General features: G+C 39.0%; 1 protein-coding gene across 5 annotated transcripts in view; it reads right to left on the bottom strand.

The window, feature by feature from the left end:
- DNM3 (dynamin 3) overlaps positions 1-21,857 on the bottom strand; it is a 585,714-nt gene extending 563,857 nt beyond the window's left edge. For all 5 annotated transcript variants that reach the window (XM_057507881.1, XM_036918454.2, XM_036918458.2 and 2 more), the window contains exon 1: positions 21,515-21,857. In XM_057507881.1, coding sequence (XP_057363864.1) covers positions 21,515-21,675 — 161 coding nt within the window. In that variant the 5' untranslated portion in view covers positions 21,676-21,857. The remainder of the gene's footprint in view (positions 1-21,514) is intronic.
- Positions 21,858-22,210: the final 353 nt, after the last annotated feature.

Here is a 22,210-nt window from a genome sequence, read left to right as displayed (position 1 = left end):
AAAATCAATTAACCATAAATATAATAGTGTATTTCTGAACTCTCAACTCTATTCCACTGATCTATATATCTATCCTTATGCCAGTATTACACTGTTTTGATTACTACAGTTCTGTGGTAAGTATTGGATTTGGAAAATGTAGGTCCTCCAACTTTATTGTTTTCCAAGATTGTTTGGGCAACTTGATACAACTTTTATGCAACTCCATATGGATTTTAAGATCAATCTCTGCAAAAAAAAAAAAAGGCACCTGGAATTTTTATAAGGAGTGTATTGAATCTGCAGGTTAATTTGGGATGCATTATCATCTCAGTAATTTTTAAGTATTCCAATTCAAGAATGCCAGATGTCTTTCCATTTATTTAGTTCTTCTTTAATTTTTTCAATGATATTTTGTAGCTTTTTCTGTACAGTCTTATTTTTAGATATTAATAATATATTCATAATTACTAATTACTATCTTTAATTAAACTGTCCTCCGTGCTTTAGACTCTCATATCCAACCACCTGGATACCTTACAGGTTCTAACATATTCAAATCCATATTCCTTATATCCAACTCTCAACTTTTTCTTCAGTCTCTCCCATTTCAGGAAACGGCAACACCATCCATCTAGTCACAAGTTAAAAAACTTGTTATGTCATTTTTTTTATTTCCCCCTTTCCTTATCTAACCCATCAGCAAGTCATGATGACTCTACTTCCAAACTACATGTACCATCTTTACACTTGTCTCCATTTCCAATGCCACCCCCAAGCTAGCATTATTACCCAGCTAGACAACTGCAAAAGCTTTCTAACCTATCTCCCTGATGTTACTTTGCTTTACTCTGGTCCATTATTCTTATAAAATCTACTAATATGTATATATTAAAATACATATAATGTGAGCCACAGAAAAACTTTGAAATTTTGGTAGCCACATTACAAAAAAAATAAAAAGAAACAAGCACAATTAAATTTGACAATTCATTTAACCGAGTTGCTCTAAGAAATAATTATTTCAATATGTAATCAATATAAAAATTATTAATGATTCAGTTTATATTCTTCTTTCCATCCTAAGTCTTTGAAGTTTGGTGTGTATTTTACACTGACAGTACCTCTCCATTTGGATGCTTGATTTTCATCAGAAATACCTGATTTATATTTAATGTTCATAAAACTTACAAGTTGAAAAATTAAAATTTACATATCAAAACATTAAAAGTTTTGCAATAACTGAATCAATTAGGTTTTAATTTTAGGTTTAAAGTAACTAAAATTACATAAAACTGAAAACTCAGTTTCTCAGTTGCACTAGCCTCAATAGTCACATGGGGTTGTGACTACTGTCTTAATCAGCAGTGAACTGGAATCATCTTTTTTTAGATGTCAATCACATCAGATTATATCATTCTCCAGATTAAAAATCTTCCCTTCAGTTGCTTATCATTGTACTACGGACAAAATGCAAGCTATTTTTGACACCAACAAAGCCCACCTAAACTCCCTCTGCTACCTTTCCTTCCGTACTGCCTCCCGCCCCACTAGGCTCTAGTGATGCTGACTTATCTGTAAATTCCTCCAACACACAGTGCTCTTTGACACCTCACAGCCTTAGCACATACTACTCCTTCTGCACGGAATGCTTTTTCTTAGCTCTGATCAGGTTGATTTCTTGTCCTCCACCTGAAGTGTCACCTGATCAGAGAGGCTTCCCTGACCAACCCACAAATAAGTTTTCACCCATCTCTATCATGCTCTGTTACTATGTTCTCATCATTTCCATCATGGCATCCATATTGATTTATAATTAAACACTTTTCATTTGTTTATTGTTGGTCTTTTTCACTAGACTGCAAATTTCACAGTGACGGGGAATGTGCTTGTTATAATCAATATCTTTCTGCTGCCTTAGAGAGTGCCTGGAACACAACGACTGGTAAGAAACAGCATCATATGCTACAGTTGAATCAGGTATGACAAATGTCAAACCTTTACATTGTATTTGTTGATTCATTCATTCAGTATTTATTCCGAAGTTACTATGTGCTAGAAGTGAAAATAAATTAATAAAACACTCTGCTCTCAAGGAGCTCACAATTTAGTGGAAGGAGTAGATAATTTAATACAATATAATAATTATAATACTAGAGAACTACTCAGAGTTACGGGTGCCCAGAAGAGAGAGAAGTAACCTGGGAGAGTTGAGGAAGTAGGAAGTAGCTGAGGCTTCTAAGAGGAGAGGAGAGCCAAGTTAAAGAGAACAGGAGTTAACCTGGTGAAAGATCATCATAGTATTCCTATAAAGAAATCCATGTGAAAAAGGCAAAGAAATGTGAAACAGGACAGAATGTGCGTAGAGCATGAAATGCAGGGGGATCAACAGATAGCTTGGAGAAACTGGGTCATGCAGGACCTTTTATGCCAGGCCAATAAATTTAGATTTTATACTGTTGGCATTAGCAGCTGAAAAGTTTTCACCAAAATAGTGACATCATTTAATTTTAATTCCCTATCAATCATGCTAATACTCTTGGAAGTCAGAAGGTTTACAGATGGGAAGAGCATTAAGTCTATTGCTATAGTTTAGAAGATGAATGATGGCAACCGGAACTCAGTCAGTGGTTGTAGGAATTAAGCATACATCATCAATTTCAGAAATACTTAGAAAGTAAATGAAGCCTCTTGGAGAACATCAGTGACCTTGGCACGGGCAGTTTCAGTGTGCTGATGGGAAAGGAAGACACATTTCGTTTCTTCTCCACATCTGCAAAAATAATAGGAATGGCGGAAGTGATGATTAGTAGCTCCTAAATCTGGCTGCTTATCAGGAAGGAGCACGAAGAGAGCTTTTGAAAAACACAGATTACTTTGGCTTAACTCCAGACACACTAAGTCAGCCTTTGTGAGTGCAGCCAGGAACCCTGATTTTGACAAGTTCCTCAGGTAAATCTCACACAGATGTCCACATATTTGCTTTGGGACATGCTGGGATGGACCAGTCTGTCAAGGAAAATTAGCCCTTATAATTTGGATCTATTTGGTTCCTGAGATCAGACAGCAAGGGGTCAGACAGCAGAGGGTGTGAAGGGAAAGAACTAGCACAGTCAATAGTCAAAGAAGGCACCGGTTAAAATGGGATAATCTGAAGTCAATTTATATCATTAAGAAAATGGACAGAAAAAAACAGGTGAAAGAAGGGCTAACCGAAAAACTAAGACACTTAGGCTAAGAATATCAGTTCATGAAACACAATTTTATCTCATAAGTGCAAAAATATAAGTCTCTTACTAAAAGCCTCCCGTCTATATCATTGGAGTCAGCCAGTGTTAAATCACCAGCTTTCATCATTCCAGTGATGGAATAAAGGCTTTGCAACTCATTTCATTTTTTTAGCTGTTCTGTTAAGCAGCCTCCCTCAAAATCTGTCTGCCTATAACTTTTACCCATTTGTCCTAATTCCTTCTTCTGGGGACATACAGAGTCCATCTACTGCCTCTCCAAGTATATTTGCTTTGCAGGTATTGGGAGACAACATCATGACCCCACCAACTACTTTCTAACAAATGCCTCACATAAGAATTGCTAACCTGGTTACTATGATAATAACCACACAGTGAACATCAACCCTTGAACCCTCCTGGCTCACTAAGTTTTTCAAAGGAGTCACTATATCCATAGAGCCTGGCATAGTTTCTGGCATATAGTGGACTCTCAAAATATGAGTGTAAATGACTAAGTGAATGAAATAATCCACTTGCTAATACAATTTTCAAACATTGTCTTTCTCAACTAGTTTTATTATCTACCCACAACCAAACAAGTTTATTAAACTCTCTCTGCCAGGTATACAGGTAAATGAAACATCTTAATAAATAAGAAACCTTGGTGCAGAAGGACAATTTTTACTATACACCATTTTGGAATGTCTGAGTTTTTATCACATGAACATATTCCTTTTTCAATTAAATGACAGTTAATTTAACAAAATAAAAATAATAAAATTATCTCCATTTTAACTCACTTAGTGGAGTAATATGGTCTGGTATGAATTGTGCCTTCTAAAAAAAAAGATATGTACTACCACCTAAATATAGAATCTTCAGATAAAAACTACTGGAAGTAATATTAGATTTAATCTAGTCCAGAGGCATTTAAAAATACTGAAGACAACCATAGTAAGAAATAAATTTTATATTGCAGCATGGTACATATATACAAATATACAACTAATATAAAAATTTCACAATACTATATAGTACTTGCCATTACTACCTAGAATGTACTAATATATTTTTAAGGCTATCCCAACAATTTAAGTGATATCATGTCCCATTAATAGGTCATAATCCACAGTTTGAAAAACATTGATCTACACCAACATCCATCCCTACCATCAAGCAATTTATTGGTGAAGAAAGTAACATTCAGCTTGGATAAGTGGCTTATACAAAATCATGTAGCTCATTCATTCATTTAGTTCCTGCTGTGTGCTAGCACTGTGTTATGGAAAATGACAAGTGAAACACAGCTTCTGACTTCAAGGAAACTATAAATGGTTGGGCAGACAGAAAAGGCAATCAGCTATATAGTAAGAGCCATGTATAATGAAGTATGAATAAGGACCACCAAGGAGGGGCCTCTGAATCAGACAGGGAGAGCTGAGAAAGATGAGCTGGGTGATAGCAAAAACTAGACTAGGCCCTGCTCTCAATTCTTTTGGCCATGTTGCCTCGGCTTACTTTCAGCAAACATCTACTTCAAACTGAGTAACACACAAATACTCCTAAGCCCTCCGTAGTAAGATATCATCTATGTTTCTTCTTCCTACCTCCCTACAATAGAGCAGGTGTTTAACTAAGCAAGACTTCCTCCTTCCCACTCCCCTTCCTGCTCTTGAAGCAAGAGATTCATGATCCTTCCACCACTTCCCTTTTTCACTGACTCAAAAAAAACAATCACTGAGGACAATGTAATATTCCAAGAAGATAAATCAAATGTCCCCCAACAATTTCTCGTTTTTGCTTTTTAGGATTAAGTAAACAGACTAGGTTAAGTTTCTTACACTGAATATTTTTTTTATTATTAAGGTATCACTGATACACAATCACATAAGCAACATTGTGGTTACCAGATTACCCCCATTATCAAGTCCCCATCACATACCTCAACAGTCACTGTCCATCAGCATAGTAAGAGGTTACAGAGTCATTACTTGTCTTCTCTGTGCTATACTTCCTTCCCCATGCTCCCCCCATAGATTATGTGTGTTAATCTAATCATAATGCCCCTTAATTCCCTTATCCCTCTCTTCCCACGCATCCTCCCCCGTCCTTCCCTTTGGTAACTGTTAGTCCATTCTTGGGTTCTGTGAGTCTGCTGCTGTTTTGCTCCTTTAGTTTTTGCTTTGTTGTTATACTCCACAGATGAGTGAAATCATTTGTTACTTGTCTTTCTCCACCTGGCTTATTTCACTGAGCATAATACCCTCTAGCTCCATCCATGTTGTTGCAAATGTTAGGACTTGTTTTCTTCTATGGATGAATAATATTCCATTGTGTATATGTACCACATCTTCTTTATCCATTCATCTACTGATGGACACTTAGGTTGCTTACATTTCTCAGCTTTGTAAATAGTGCTGCAATAAACATATGGGAGCATATATCTTTTTGAATCTGAAATCCTGCATTCTTAGGGTAAATTCCTAGGAGTGGGATTCCTGGGTCAAATGGTATTTCTATTTTCAGTTTTTTGAGGAACCTCCATATTTCTTTACACAATAGTTGAACTAATTTACAATTCCACCAGCAGTGTAGGAGGGGTCCCCTTTCTCCACATCCTCACCAACTTTTGTTGTTGTTTGTCTTTTGGATGTTGGCCATCCTAATTGGTGTGAGGCAGTATCTCACTGTGGTTTTAATTTGCATTTCTCTGATAATTAACTATGTGGAGCATCTTTTCATGTGCCTGTTACCATCTAAATTTCTTCTTTGAGGAAGTGCCTGTTCAGATCCTCTGCCCACTTTTTAATCGGGTTATTTGCTTTTTGGTTGTTGAGGTGTGTGAGCTCTTTATATATTTTGAATGTCAACCCCTTATCGGTTATGTCATTTATGAATATATTCTCCCACAGTATAGAATGCCTTTTTGTTCTACTGATGGTGTCCTTTGCTGTACAGAAGGATTTTAGTTTGATATAGTCCCAGTTGTTCATATTTGCTTTTGTTTCCCTTGCCCGGGAAGATATGTTGATGAAAAAGTTGCTCATGTTTATATTCAAGAGAGTTTTGCCTATGTTTTCTTCTAAGAGTTTTATGGTTTCATGACTTACATTCATGTCTTTGATCCATTTCGAGTTTACTTTTGTGTATGGAGTTAGACAGTAATCCGCTTTCATTCTCTTACATATAGCTGTCCAGTTTTGCCAACACCAGGTGTGGAAAAGGCTCTAATTTCCCCATTGTATATCCATGGCTCCTTTATTGTATATTAATTGACCATATATATTTGGGTTTATATCTGGACTCTAGTTTGTTGCATTGTTCTATGGGTCTGTTCTTGTGCCAGTACCAAATTGTCTTGATTACTGTAACTTTGTAGTGGAGCTTGATGCTGGGAAGCGTGCTCCCCCTTGCTTAATTCTTCCTTCTCAGGATTGCCTTGGCTATTCAGGGTCTTTTGTGATTCCATATGAATTTTAGAACTATTTGCTCTAGTTCATTGAAGAATGCTGTTGGTATTTTGATAGGGATTGGATTGAATCTGTAGATTCCTTTAGACAGGATGGCCATTTTGACAATATTAATTCTTCTTACCCAAGAGCATGGGATGAATTTCCATTATTTAGTTTTTAGTGTTGCTTTAATTTCTTTTAAGAGTGTCTTGTAGTTTTCAGGATATAGGTCTTTCACTTCCTTGGTTAGGTTTATTCCTAGGTATTTTATTCTCTTTGATTCAATTCTGAATCGTGTGGTTTTTTGGATTTCTCTTTCTGCTAGCTCATCATTACTTTATAGGAATGCAACAGATTTCTGTGTATTAACTTTGTATCCTGCAACTTTGATAAATTCAGATATTAGTTCTACTAGCTCTGGAATGGATTTTTAGGGTTTTTTATGTACAATATCATGTCATCTGCAAACAGTGACAGTTTAACTTCTTCCTTACCAATCTGGATGCATTTATTTCTTTGTATTGTCTGATTGCCATGGCTAGGACCTCCAGAACTATGTTGAGTAAAAGTGGGGAGAGGTGGCATCCTTGTCTTGTTGTTGATCTTAAAGGAAAGGCTTTCAGTTTCTCAGTGTTAGGTTGACATTGGCTGTGGGTTTGTCATATTTGGCCTTTATTATGTTGAGGTACTTGCCCTCTGTACCCATTTCGTTGAGAGGTTTTATCATGAATGGGTGTTTAATAATATCAAATGCTTTTTCAGCATCTGTGGAGATGATCATGTGGCTTTTCTCCTTCATTTTATTGATATAGTGAAAGATGTTGACAGATTTTTGAATGTTGTACCATCCTTGCATCCCTGGGATGAATCCCACTTGATTATGATGTATGATCCTCTTGATGAATTTTTGAATTTGGTTTGCTAAGATTTTGTGGAGTATTTTTGCATCTATGTTCATCAGGGATATTGATCTCTAGTTTTCTTTTTTTTTGTAGTGGCTTTGCCTGGTTTTGGTATTAGGGTGATGATGGCCTCATAGAATGAGTTTGTAAGTATTCTGTCCTTTTCTAATTTTTGGAAAACTTTAAGGAGAATGGGTACTATGTCTTCTCTAAATGTCTGATAAAATTCAGTGGTGAAGCCATCTGGTCCGGACGTTTTGTTCTTGGGTAGTTTTTCTATTACCAATCCAATTTTACAGCTGGTAAATGATCTATTCAGATTTTCTGTTTCTTCCTGGGTCAGTCTTGGAAGGTTGTATTTTTTTAGAAAGTTGTCCTTTTCTTCTAGGTTATCCAGTTTGTTAGCATGTAATTTTTCATAGTACTCTCTAATAATTCTTTGTATTTCTGTCCATAGTAATTTTTCCTTTCTCATTTCTGATTCTGTTTATGTGTGTAGATTCTCTCTTTTTCTTGATAAGTCTGGCTATGGGGTTACCTATTTTGTCTATTTTCTTGAAGAACCAGCTCTTCATTTCATTAATTTTTTCTATTGTTTTATTCTTCTCAATTTCATTTATTTCTTCTCTGATCTTTATTACGTCCCTCCTTCTACTAACTCTGGGCCTTATTTGTTCTTCTTTTTCCAGTTTCAATAATTCTGAATTTAGACTGCTCATTTGGGATTCTCCTTCCTTCTTTAAATATGCCAGGACTGTTATATACTTTCCTCTTAGAACTGCCTTCACTGCATCCCACAGAAGTTGGGGCTTTCTGCTGTTGTTTTCCTTTGTCTCCACATATTGCTTGATCTGTTTTAATTTGGTCATTGATTCATTGATTATTTAGGAACATGTTTGTTAAGCCTCCATGTGTTTGTGAGCCTTTTTGTTTTCTTTGTACAATTTATTTCTAGTTTCGTACCTTTGTGATCTGAAATGTTGGTTAGTACAAATTCAATCCTCTTGAATTTGCTGCAGCTCTTTTTGTGGCCTAGTATGTGGTCTATTTTGGAAAATGTTCCATGTACACTTGAGATGAATGCCTGTGGCTTTTGGGTGGAGTGTTCTATAGATGTCTGTTAGGTCCATCTGTTCTAATGTGTTGTTCAGTGCCTCTGAGTCCTTACTTATTTTCTGTCTGGCTGATCTGTCCTTTGCAGTGAGTGGAGTGTTGAAGTCTCCTCAAATGAATGCATTGCATTCTATTTCTCTCTTTAATTCTGCCAGTATTTATTTCACATATGTAGGTACTCCTGTGTTGGGTGCATAGATATTTATAATGGTTATATCCTCTTGTTGGACTGACCCGTTTATCATTATGTAATGTCCTTCTTTGTCTCTTATTACTTTCTTTGTTTTGAAGTCTATTTTTGTCTGACATAAGTACTGCAACACCTGCTTTTTTCTCCCTATTGTTTGAATGAAATATCTTTTACAATCCTTTCACTTTCAGTCTGTGTATATCTTTGAATTTGAAGTGAATCTCTTGTAGGCAGCATATAGATGGGTCTTCCTTTTTTATCCATTCTGTAAGTCTATGTCTTTTGATTGGTGCATTCAGTCCATTTACATTTAGGGTGATTATCGATAGATATGTACTTATTGCCATTGCAGGCTTTGGATTTGTGGTTGCCAAGGATTTAAGGGCAGCTTCTTTATTATCTAGCAGTCTCCCTTAACTCACTTAATACGCTATTATAAACACAGTCTTTTGTCTTCCTCCTCCACTGTTTATATGTTAGATGTCATATTCTGTATTCTTTGTATACCCCTTGACTGACTTTGTGGGTAGCTGATTTAATTTTGCATTTGCTTAGTAATTAATTGGTCTACTTTCTTTACTGTGGTGTTATTTCCTCTGGTGACAGCTATTTAATCTTAGGCACACTTCCGTCTAGAGCAGTCCCTTTAAAATACACTGTAGAGATGGTTTATGGGTGGTAAAGTCCTTCAACTTCTGCTTATCTGGGAATTGTTTAATACCTCCTTCAAATTTAAATGATAATCTTGCTGAATACAGTGTTCTTGTTTCAAGGCCCTTCTGTTTCATTGCATTGAATATATCATGCCACTCCCTTCTGGCCTATAAGGTTTCTGCTGAGAAGTCTGATGATAGCCTGATGGGTTTTCCTTTGTAGGTGATCTTTTTTCTCTCTCTGGCTGCTTTTAATACTCTGTCCTTGTCCTTGATCTTTGCCATTTTATTACATGTCTTGGTGTTGTCCTCCTAGGGTCCCTTGTGTTAGGAGATCTGTGCACTTTCATGTCCTGAGAGACTATTTCCTTTCCCAGATTGGGGAAGTTTTCAGCAACTATTTCTTCAAAGACACTTTCTATCCATTTTTCTCTCTCTTCTTCTTCTGGTAGCTCTATAATGTGAATATCGTTCCATTTGGATTAATCACACAGTTCTTTTAATATTCTTTCATTCCTAGAGGTTCTTTTTTCTCTCTCTCCCTCAGCTTCTCTGTATTCCTGTTCTCTGATTTCTATTCCATTCACCATCTCCTTTACTTCACCTAATCTGTTTTAAATCCTGCCATTGTTTGTTTCATTTCTGTTATCTCCCTTCTGAATTCATCCCTTAGCTCTTGAATATTTTTCTGTAGTTCCATTAGCATGCTTATGACTTTTATTTTGAATTCTTTTTCAGAAAGATTGGTGATTTCAATCTCCCTGAGCCCTCTTTCTGGTGTTTGGGGATTTTGGATTGAACAAGTTTCTTCTGCCTTTTCATAGTCCTGGAATGATGGGAGTGGTCACCGGTGAGTGGCACAGGTATCAGCTGAGAGGACAAAGTCTCTTCCTGCTTACCGGTTGCCATGCCTGTCTCCACTCTCTGTGCCAGTTAACTGAGCACAGGGAGCAGCCTCTGGGTAAATCCCCTAAGCTACCATGGGCAGGGTGTCCCTCAGAATGGCCTAGGGTGATGGCGGTGGTCACAGGTGAGCAGCGCAGTTTCTGCCAAGATAACAAAGCCCCTTTGTGGCACCTGGTCTCAGCGCCCATTTCTGCTGTCTGTGCTGGTCAACCCTGCACAGAGAGCAGCCTCTGGGTCTGGGCCAGTTAGCTGCACACAGGGAGAAGCCTCTGCGTTAAGCTGTGTAGTTGCTCTAGGCGGGGCTGCCCTCTGGCTGATCTGCAGCAATAGTGGGGACAGCCAGTTTGCACATAGGTCCCAGCATGGAGGAAGGAGCAGCAGGCTGCTTATTGCGTTGAGGGGCCTCGGGGCTGCATTGCCAACCAGGGGGATAGGGCGCCTGAAGCTCCTAAAAGTTCCCATCCTGCTGGGTTTAGTGCGCAAGAACAATTTTGTCCACCTGTTCCTTCTCCCAAACCCTTGCCCCTTTAACAGCCCTCTGACTGTTGAGAGGTCCCTTAAAGTGCCTGCTTTTCTTTTGTCCTAGGGCAGCAGTTGTGGGAACCTGTTTGCATTCTTAGTCTGAGACTTTGCTTTTCAGCCCCTCTAATCTCCAGAGCACCGTGCAATGTGTGTCTGTGCTCCGGGGGTAGATTTCTAGGGCTGGGTATTTAGCAGTCCTGTACTTCCACTCCCTCCCTGCTCTGATTCTTTTCCTCCAACTGGTGAGCTAGGGTTGGGGAAGTGCTCGGGTCCTGCCAGGTTGCAGCTTTTTACCTTACCCTTTTCTGTGAAATGTTGACTTCTCCCAGATGTAGACTGGCTGGTGTACTGTTACTTCTGGTCACTCTTTTAGGAATAGTTGTATTTGCTGTATTTTCAAAATATATGTAGTTTTGGGAGGAGATTTCCACCACAGTACTCACACCACCATCTTTTCTCCATCTTCCTGAGTCTTTCTTATACATTGTGTTATCACTGAATAACTGCAGTCAGTATTCAGATAGTTTACTGGTATTTCTACACAAGAATGCAAAAACGAGATCACAGAATGGTTGTTGTCCAGGAAGTAGAATCCTGAATGGTTCAATCAAGAATATAGATTGCAGGCATTTTTGCCTCTTTGAAACATATGAAAAGAATGTATCTCCATTTTATTAACCAGAAAATAGAAATACACACACAGGAAGTTCTCAACTTTCTCTAGATAAGACACCCAAAGCTATTCTTACACAGTTTCTCAGGCATACCTAGTAACAAAAAAATAATGTAATTTCAAATGGAACCAGTTAACTAGCTCAGAGCTAAAATTGGTGGTTAACAAGTTGCAGAAATGTCAATCAAGTCAAAATACGAATCTTTCCACTGAAAATGGTTATTGGACATCAACATCTACTACAAGAATTTTGGTACTTCTCTAAGGTCTAATAGTACCAGGCAGCACTATTTTTCTGTCTCCTTCCTGATCTTTCCACTGTAGATCTTTTCTATTCTCTGGGCGTAGCACATACTCTTGCTTAGGAGTCCTGCTTCTCTAGTTGGACCCTCTCAGTTGTTCTTCCCACTTCTACTCCCATATTTGCCTATGATTTCATCTAACATTTCCAAAAGATAAAGCTATGCTAAGAATGGTTTACTCCATATCACAGAATCAAATACTTTCCTTATATTCTCTGGCAGAACATCTGAAAATATTATTAGCAAAATCATTTTAATTCTATTATATCTGTTAATTCTATTATGTTCATTATCTCTAGTATTCACCATTTAAACACTAGCATGCCACTAACTTTTTCCAGCTCAAGCTTCCTACTTTCTGAATTGAAGGTAATAAAACATGCCTTTACTATTCCCTCAAGGATACTGTAAGGATTAATAAAAGAATAAACAGAAAAGTGTTTGGAACTCTTGGGAGGGAAAAGTCTACAAACTAGGTTTATGTTCTATATATCTATTTAAAGAAAAAAATACACCATGGTAATGCTAAATGGGGGAAATTCTTCTTAAAGAAGGCCCAAATATACTCTAAGTTACTCTGATCTCCTTGCACTATTCACCATGTAAGAACTTATTCACTATGTAAGAACTTGTTCACCATGTAAGAACTTGTTTATTATGCTTCAGAAGATTGGAGACTGTTGAGAATTAGGCTTAGGGTTGATTAATGATTGTGCATTGAGTCCCCTATACAGAATTTTATTGTTATTAACAACCATTTGATCAATAAATATGAGAGATGCCTTCTCAAAAAAAAAAGTTGGTATTTTCACACAGTTACATGCACAAAAAGGAGAATTTGCAAATACACATTACTGTGTATCATCTCTCTTAAATTTACTTGATTTTAAAATATTCAGTATATGTCTGGTCTAGATAAAAGCTAATCACCATTAAATGGATTCTGGCACCAGTTTCATCTTGGGGAAGGGGTTTCCCATACCAGCAATAAGCAATGCTCTGGACACCACCTGGGCGTCTCACAATTCAAATCAGCTGAATTTAATTCACCTGGAAATAACCTCCTATTCCACAGGTTGAGGGTTTAATCCCAAAAGACTACCCCCGACCCACAAGTCCAAATGGCTGTAAATCAGTGGTCCCATAACCATCTCCTTGGATTTGGTTAGTTTGCTAGAGAGGCTCACAGCACTCTGAGAAACATTTCACTTACCAGACTACCAGTTTACTATAAAAAGATACAACTCATGAACAGACAGATGTAAGCAGTGTACAGTGCAACATATGGGGAAATGGAGTGGAGCTTCCGTGCCCACTCTGGGGCATCACTGTCCCCAAATCTCCATTTGTTCACCAACCTAGAGGCTCTCCAAACCCAGTCCTTTTGGGGTTTTATGGAGGTATTACTGCATAGGCATAGCTGATTAAATCATTACCCAATGGTGACTGATTCAACCTCAAGCCTCTCTTCCCTAGGAGTTTGGAGGTAGTACTGGAAGTTCTAACACTCTAATCACAGGTTGGCTCCAGCAGCAACCAGCCCCCTCTCTTAGGTGCTTTCCAAATACCACCTCATTAACATAACAGAAGACATCTTTATCACTTTCAACACTTGGGAAACCTAGGAAATTCAGAGCTTTGGGGAGCTGTGTGTGAGCCAGGCAGGAACCATGGACAAGGAAGACCAAATAAATATGGGAAATATATTTTGGTCCTCTGAAGAACCAAATACATATTTTTCTTTTAAATGTCAATATTGCAGCCATCATTTATTGAATGCCTAGTATGGGCCATACATTTTACATCACCTTTCTTAGAACTCACGCACAATATAGAATTTAAGTCTGTATTCTTATACCTATATTGCAGATGAGGAAATTAAGTACCAGTGAGGTTCAATGCCTTGCTGAAGAGCCATGCTACTAACAAGAGTCAGAGGTGAGATGGAAACACCAGTCAGCAAAGCCTGTACTCTGTCACCAGGATATGATGACTTCTTTTGAAATACTGGCTTTTTGAAGATCTAAGAAAACAAGTATCATAAGATTAGTCACCCATCAAATTACTTATTTAAATGTATTATCCTTTCATTTCCAAGTCATGGAAACGATAGACAATGAGGTCCTTTAGAAGACCTACGCACTTCTGACAGGTACGTATGTGTTATCCAGGCATGTATCCCAAACATACACTGAAGTAATAGTGTCTTGCCAATGGGTTTCAGCCCCAGGCAAGTTCACTATGGATTCAGTGTGACCAAAAGAATGAGAGTAGAACATTTTTGGGGTGAAAGGGTTATACCCAACTTTATTTCCACAGTGGCAGGTCAATAACTAGAATTCCGTTCACTCAGAGTGAGTCTACATGCAGCAAGCCCATCTCTGCCTCTGGGCCTCTCTGCCCACATAGCCATCTTAGTCTCTGTCCCCAGCACCGCCACCACTCTAGCCTCTGCCCTGCTCTCCTGCAGCCTTGCAGCCATGCCACCATGTCACCAGAGTGCTGGGCAGGGCTCTTTATATAATAGAGTCAATAACAATGCATTGCCCACATGTGTGTAGTGAGCTAGCCAACCAGGGCCAGGTGAGAATCCTGGCCACAGGAACCTTCATTTTATCCGCAAGTGGGAAATGAAAATGAGACACCGTCACAAAAGAGTACTGAGGCATTTTAAACTCATGGAAATAGAGGACTTGCAGCAGGGATGTTAGAGAAAACAAGATCATATCATTCGTGGATTACATGTATCATTCTTTCTTCCATTAACTCTCTTGCCTTTCTTACCCATTAAGCATTTAACACAATATTAAGGCTGTTGAAACTGTTAATTTCCTTGACTTTGATGGGCCTCACTCTAAGAACACAAACACAAAAAAGTAAGATATGAAACAGGCAAACCACAGGGTTAGTATTTGCCACCTAAATATATCTTTTATTTTACCAAAAAATTTACCCATTTCTTTAAATAGTAACCTTTCCATTCATATTATTTACTTATACACAACTTTTCAGAAATTTTCTATGGTCTAAGCAAGGCCTATGAGTGACCATCTCGGGCACAACTTTCTAGGTATGCCTACCTGTGGGAAAGTATTAATAATATGGGAAAACCTATTTCATTTAGTCTTTTCCTGGGTCCATCTGTTCCCTAAAAGTCACAATTTGTTCTAGACTACATTATCTCAACCAGATTACCTGATCTAAACCTGAAAAAGTCCTATTCCCTGTCTCCCTCCACTATCACGTATAGGGGAAGGAAAAAAGAAAAGAAATATCATTGCTGTTCTGCTTTCAAGAAAAGTAATGGAGGGGAATATCAAGAAGGAGAAAGACTGGTCCAAAGGAAGGGAATGGGAAAAGGAGGAGGCAGCATGAGAGGGCTGCACTTTAAACAATAAAAGGAGGGAGAGAAGATAATAAAATGACTAGGGGCCTGAACACCAAATTCCCAGCTCAACTCTCATTCTGTTTCTGACCTTGGGCAAATCTCTTGGTTTCTTCATCCAAAAATAAAGCCAGATGGTTTCATACAGAACCTAGTGAAATGCCAGTCCTTGCTACTGGTAAAAGAAAAGCTAAGCTACCTATTACTCAAAAAAAGAAAGAAAAGAAAATTCACCAAGGTGCTATTAACAAACCCTCTAGTTTGCTGGAGAGGTAGTTTAACTTGAGAAATGAGAAATGCAAATCACTTAGTGTCAGCCCACCTCCCTCTTTCTAAATATCAGATTACATCTTCAGGTTTCCCTTTAGAATATTTTCCCTGATGTTCTGTTTTCAACTTACTCCACTACTTTAACTAAATGCCTTATTCTTAAAAAATAAAATAGAACTCCACCTCCTTTATGTATTAGTGCCTTGGAGGTCCTTATAAAGTAGTTGGTCTGATCCATCCCACTCTCAATCAGCCTTCACTGCAGCCAGTTATACTTTCAATCTCTCCAAACGCTTTTCTTTCCTGCTACTTTTCTCTTGGGCCCTCTCCAATACACAGTATCTCTCTGTGATAAAGTAACGGTCTAAATTCAAAGTCTTGCTGTCAAGTCAGGCACAGACACAGATCACCACCTCTCTGCTTTGACATTGATACTCCAGTACAAGCAGCCTTGAGCTAAAATGATACTGGCTGCCAAATGATACTGGAAACTCATATATTGTGTACTTTCCACTTATGTCCAAATTCAATTTCAGAATTGTACTTTTTCAGGATTGTTTTCATTTTTTTAAAAATAAATTGACAAAGTATTAATTATTTTGTCCCATTTAGTTCATATTATACCCAACTTTCATTTTACAAACATATTTGAAAGTTGTGGTTTGATACCTTATGCTGTCAGTTCCTTTTTTATAAATAAATCAGCTGCTATACATTCATAGTTTCTTTTTTCCCAATATACCTAGAACTCAATAAATTCATGCTCATTGATTGACTTGCCCATATTTGTAAAGATTATCATTAGGAATCATATCCAAGGCAAAATTCCAGTTTAGTCACTTACTAACTATGCTGACCCTGCACAAATTATTTGTCTCTCTAACCCTGAGTTTCCTCTTCTATTGGGAGATGTGAAAACAGGGTAAGAACTGGAGGCATGGAAAGTGTGTAACAGTGTCCATTCCTGCCACCCAGGAAGGATACATAAAATACTGCCCCTCTTCTTCCTTCTGCTTTTAAAAAATGTTTTGGTATAATGTAATCTATTAGGATTTTTAAATTAATGCTGAGAAAGTGAGAAATTGCAAAGCAGACTTAGAGGTAGACAAAAATAAAAGAAAGAAAGATTAATTGGATTTTTCTGTACAGTACATTAGCTCAGGGCTCTCTCGACTTGGCTCTGGTCGGAGAGGAAAAAATCATCTATTTCTTTTAGCTGCTTACAGTCTTTTCTTAAAATCAATCACAATAATAAGTAAAACATCATAGTTTAATTCCACTTATTAGCCCTAGCAAAAGGCACTGCCTAAGACAAACATCTAATATACAAATGTATGTACTGTTGCTAGAGAGCCCAAGAACCTACCCTCTGGCATAGCCACCTACTGCGTTTCCATTCCTCCAAAGGTCTGGATGACTGCCTGCCCAACTTTATTCTTAAAAAAGTTAATCAAGTACATTTTTTTATATCTGTTAGTCTCAAGGAAATTTCTAAACAGAGATATCCTATCAAGTCCAGTTCACCTAGTTGTATTGCTTCTCAGATATTATTAATGAAAAAAGAATTAAGTTGATTGTGGAAATTAAATCCTGCCAACTGTGATAACCTAGAAGTACATTATGTAATGTAAATTCTGCAGATTTCAAGTTTTAGCAATTCACTGCTGGATGAGAAAAAGTTCATGTTTTTGATACTTTATTTAAATACACCCTTGGGAACCATGAAGCATGATTTTCAATAATTATCACATTTTAATTGTTAGCACCCATTTATCTAATAACTTTTAATACTTGGAAACCATTTGTTGAAAAATATCCAGATGCTCTGATATTTCAGAAACTCTTTTCCCTCAGTACAAACCTATTTCTGAATTAAGAAATTTTACTAATAATGACGTCTTCTGTGCTTAATCTTATTGGCAATTAGAGAACTTCCACCTCCTCAAATTTTAAATACTCTCCTGAAATCAAAGAAATTAGGAACATATTATTGTCCATCTAGCCACATAAATGACTTCAATTTAAAAAAATTAACAACAGCATTCAATGTCTCACCTTTACTCCCACAAAATAACTTTAATTTGGTAATCAACATATCCATCTTTAGAAAACTCACAGCTAAATAAATACACATTATTTGACAATTCCATATTTGAAATGAACTCCCTCAATGTAGTCACTTTCAAAAACATCTCTTATTTGGTGGCCATTAATCACCAAACCTATTTTATTTGTGCAAAACTGAAAGTCTGTTTACCACTCAGGCTTTGGAATCCTCTGCCTATATAATTAGCCTTGAAGAATAATGTTTCTAACAAGTATATCATTAAAAAACATTTACACATTAGCAACTAGTTCAGTTTTCACTTAACACCTCTATAAACAAAGTTATATGCACTCTGAACACATACTTAAATAAATAATCCAATTACATTCTAGAGCTCCCTTCAAGAAAGTCTTATTTAGTAAAGAAAAATACTTATAACTAATGTTGCTTCTGCCAAGGTGTTGCCTCAAAACCTCTGTGAGATGAGGCAAGGTAGATATACATAAATAAATCTGAATAAAATATTAATACATAGCAGCTTCTTATTTATTTAAGCTGTGCTTTTAAGTATGATCAAAGAAAGAAGTTAAAAGTTTTATCAGAGGAATTGGTAAATCTCAATATGGAAGTGGCAATATGGCACAAAGGTTTTGGAGCATAGATATGGAGCCCAGACACCTCAGGTTGAATTCCAGCTCCACTGTTTTATGTTAAATTAAATCAGCCTTCAGCAATTTACTCAAACTCCCTAAATCTTAAGTTCCTCTTCTGTAAAGTGAAACTCTTCAGAGAACTTTCCTCTTTGGGGTTTTATGAAGATTAAATGAGATTAACCATGTAAAAGCACCTAACACATAGCAAGCACTAAATACTGAACATTATCATCACGATCATCTCACTGCACTATAAATTAAAAAAAAAAAACAGGATGTGCAAGTAGTGGAACAATTCAATTCTTCCATACACAAACCAGACCAATAGGCAGGCCCCAAGCCAGTTAGTGAACCCTATATTCAGACCATGAGTCTCAGGTGTCAGTTTCTGTTCATTAGACCTTAAGAGGCCTCTCACTGCCAGGATATCTCATCTGAACAATCAAAAGAACAATCTAGTTACTCACACTATATCACATTAATATGTAAATTCATTACTTCAGCAAGAAAATCACAAACAAGTAGTTCATTCATGACTCATTTTATTCATAATGATCTCAAACTTGTCACCCAAAAATTGGATTTTACAGCTACAGTTAAATGAAGTAAACACATTCACATCCAAATTCATTCAGTGGTGTCAAAACTCAATATAAACAAACTAGTATCTCAGAGAAGATATGGTTAGTCCACTACACAGAGATTGTTAAATACTGAGGAGAGAATGTGTCATTATTTTGAAAAGAACAAGCTTAAATGATGAGCAAACACTATTAATTTACACAAGCAATGACCCCTTGTTTTAAGACTGCATTCATAATTGCACATAGAGTCTTAAAATGAAAACAGCTACATATAACAGAGGAAAGTTTCATCCTTAAAAGAAGGACCTCATCTTTATTGCAAAATTTCTGGATAATAAAAAGATAAAAGATTATAGTGGCACATGAGTAGATTTTTTTTCTGTCTGGGCTGAATCTTCTATAAAAATAGAGAACTCCTTTTTCCCTAAGGTTGGTTTATAATTAGATTCCTTAATAATTCAATGACAGGAACCTTTATTAAAGTCAAATGACCTTTTTCAATTATATGTTCTCCTAATATATAAGCTCTGCTAGGCAGGTGTGATCTCTTACAGATAATAAAGCCTTTATATATTCATTAAGTAAGTTTTTCCCTTTGTGTTCATCCTTTTCTCCTATTTGACATTCTAACAGTAATTAAAACTTTTTAAGAAGTATAAAAAATTGCTAATGGATTCTGGTAAAAACTTTGATTTGTAGAATATTTATAATGTCCCTATTTTTCATTGTATCATGGAAACTGTCCAAGCTAAAATATTTCACTCTTCCATGACTCTTCTTTAAAATTCTCATTTCAAAAGAATATAGCTTGTGAGGGGAAATGTGTACAATATTATAGCATAAAGAAATGTTAGGATTTGAAAACCTGGATAATAAAATTGAGATACATGCATAAAATTGGCATTAGGTTCAAAAGCTCTTGCCATAAACAGCCCCATCCCACTAAATACATAAAAGATGCATAAGAATATGGTAACTGCATTTGAATTACTTAAAATTTTTAATCTGGAAGTATTTGTTTAAAAACAAAAGAAGTTAAATGACTATTAAAGCACCACGTTAAATGCTCTGAAGTTTGAAAACTACACTGTCATCAAACCTCACTTGCCCTATGGATACCAATTTATATTCAGTGAATTTCAGTGACAATAAATCAAAAGATGTAAAACCCTTAAGTATGTGACTGGTATGTGTACGTTTGAAATCACATATTCATCACCATAAATCTGTGATGATGTAGGTAAAAATGCTTTACTATCACTCTTCTCGTCACTCAAATGATAAAACTGAGGTACAGTGATTAAATAACTTATTCAGACACCAGCCAACCATTAGCAATTTTACTTTTTTGTTAATTTCTTAGCTTTCTAGTTCACACAGTGGGGAAAGAAACCGAAGGGTATCATCTGGGAGATCGAGCATCATCTGAGAGAAAAGAATATGCACTCTATGGATGCTAACATTCACAAAGGAGATGTGGGAATATCTAAATTTTACACATCATCAAACACTAACAAAAAAGAAAAAGGGAACTGAAACAGGAACCTTCTGAATCCCAAACCACTAACCAGCCAAATAAAAAGAGTAAAGTACAATCTCTGGATTGTTCCCCCCTCTAGCTCACGATCTTGGCTGCTGTACATTTCTACCTGGTTAACTACTAGGAAACAGATTTCAGCTTTCATAATGCTTTCCGATAGGCTTTTCTTAGCAAATGTCTGCGCTCTTCAGGCAAGGCCGTTAAGGTAACTTAATCCCTCATGAATTGCTCAGTGCAAGAGATGCCGATTTCCAATTCAAAGATTAATTATTTAGCTTTCCCTGTATTAAGAGTCACGAAGAACCCCATAACTATAATTTAGATTCAGCATGTGGTCTAGAAGAGTCACGGAACAAATAAGAGCCTAGGGAACGGAAAATGATGCTGGGGGAGGGGGCTCCGAGAGAGTGCGAGAAATGCTGGTCAATTCCGCGACGACGCCGGAATGACATGGCATCTGGGCAACATAAATCCAAGCCCACCCCCTCTGACTCTGCCTGGGTTCCTCTGACATCTGCCCCGAGCTGTGAGTCGGTGCACACGCGAACACACCACCTTTTATTCCGGGACTCCTAAGAGGAGAATGGTGGGGACGTGTCGCTGGATAAAGCTTCACAACAAACGGTTTCTTTCTCCTCGCACCCCGCCTCCCTGCTAGGGGCAGGCGACGACTGTCTCCAACAGTAGGCAGCTGAGGAGCAGAGCACCAGGGCGAGAGGAAAGAATCTGGGGGGAGAAGCCCCGAAGGCTCGCGGAGCGCGGCGGGGAGGCTGACAGGAGGGGGGAGCCGGGCCGGGAAGCCAGAGAGGGCGACGGGGGCGCCGCATCGGGCAGCCCGGCAAAGCGCCCGGTGGGGGAAGCCGATGCCGGGCGGACCCCTCCCCCGACTCCCGGACCGGAGGAGGAGAGGAAATGGCTTTGTATCGCAGGATGAAAGGCAGGCAGGAGGGCCACCAGGCGGGGCGGGGGGGGGGGAGGAAGCCCGGAGCCGGGACGACCCGCCCGCGCCGCGGGCTCCGCCGCAGCCCCCGGCCCGCCCGTTGCTCCGGCCGCCGACCGCGCTCCAGCGGCCGCGCGGGGCCGCCCCCGCCTCCCCGCGCCTCGCGCGCTCACCTGCCCACGAAGTTCTCGAGCACCGAGCTCTTGCCGGCGCTCTGGCCGCCCACCACGGCGATCTGCGGCAGCTCCAGGAGGCAGCTCTGTCCCAGCGCCGAGAAGGCGTCCTGCAGCCGGTTCACCAGCGGAATCAGCTCCTCCATCTCCCGGTTCCCCATCTTGCCTGCGAAGCGGGCCGCCCGCGGGTCCCTGCTGACCTGGCGGGGAGCCGGGGCCGCGCTGCCTCCCGCCGCCGCGGCCGCGCGCGTTCAGTCAGTTAGCCGGCCTGGCCCCCACAGACGCCGGACCCGCAACCCGCCGCCGCCGCTCCACTGACAGCTAACGGCCCGCAGCACGCCTGCGCGGGCGGCGGGGGCGTGGCCTAACTGGCGACCGCCCCGCTCTCGGGACCGGCGTGCACCCCGCCTCCAGGCCGCCCCGGCCACCGCGGCCTCGTCTCTGCGGCTCAGAGGCGAAGTTAAGGCGCTCGGTCAGAGCAGGGCGTGAAAACCCCCACACCCGCGTCACTGTTCCCTTTCAGCAGCTACAGAGCCAAAGTCCAGTGCAAAGCACGACCACCGACGCCAGCGCAGCAGCGGCACCTCCGTCTCTGCACCAGGGCGCCGCGGCCACAGCGCACCTCCCAAAAGGGGACCTCGAGTCCCCACGCCTCTCCAGAACCCGGCTGTTCTCGGGTGGCCGGCCTGCTGGAGT

The sequence above is a fragment of the Manis pentadactyla genome, chromosome 9 (genome assembly GCF_030020395.1).
Source record: "Manis pentadactyla isolate mManPen7 chromosome 9, mManPen7.hap1, whole genome shotgun sequence".
Taxonomy (NCBI): Eukaryota; Metazoa; Chordata; class Mammalia; order Pholidota; family Manidae; genus Manis; species Manis pentadactyla.
This window is presented reverse-complemented; position numbering and strand designations above follow the sequence as displayed.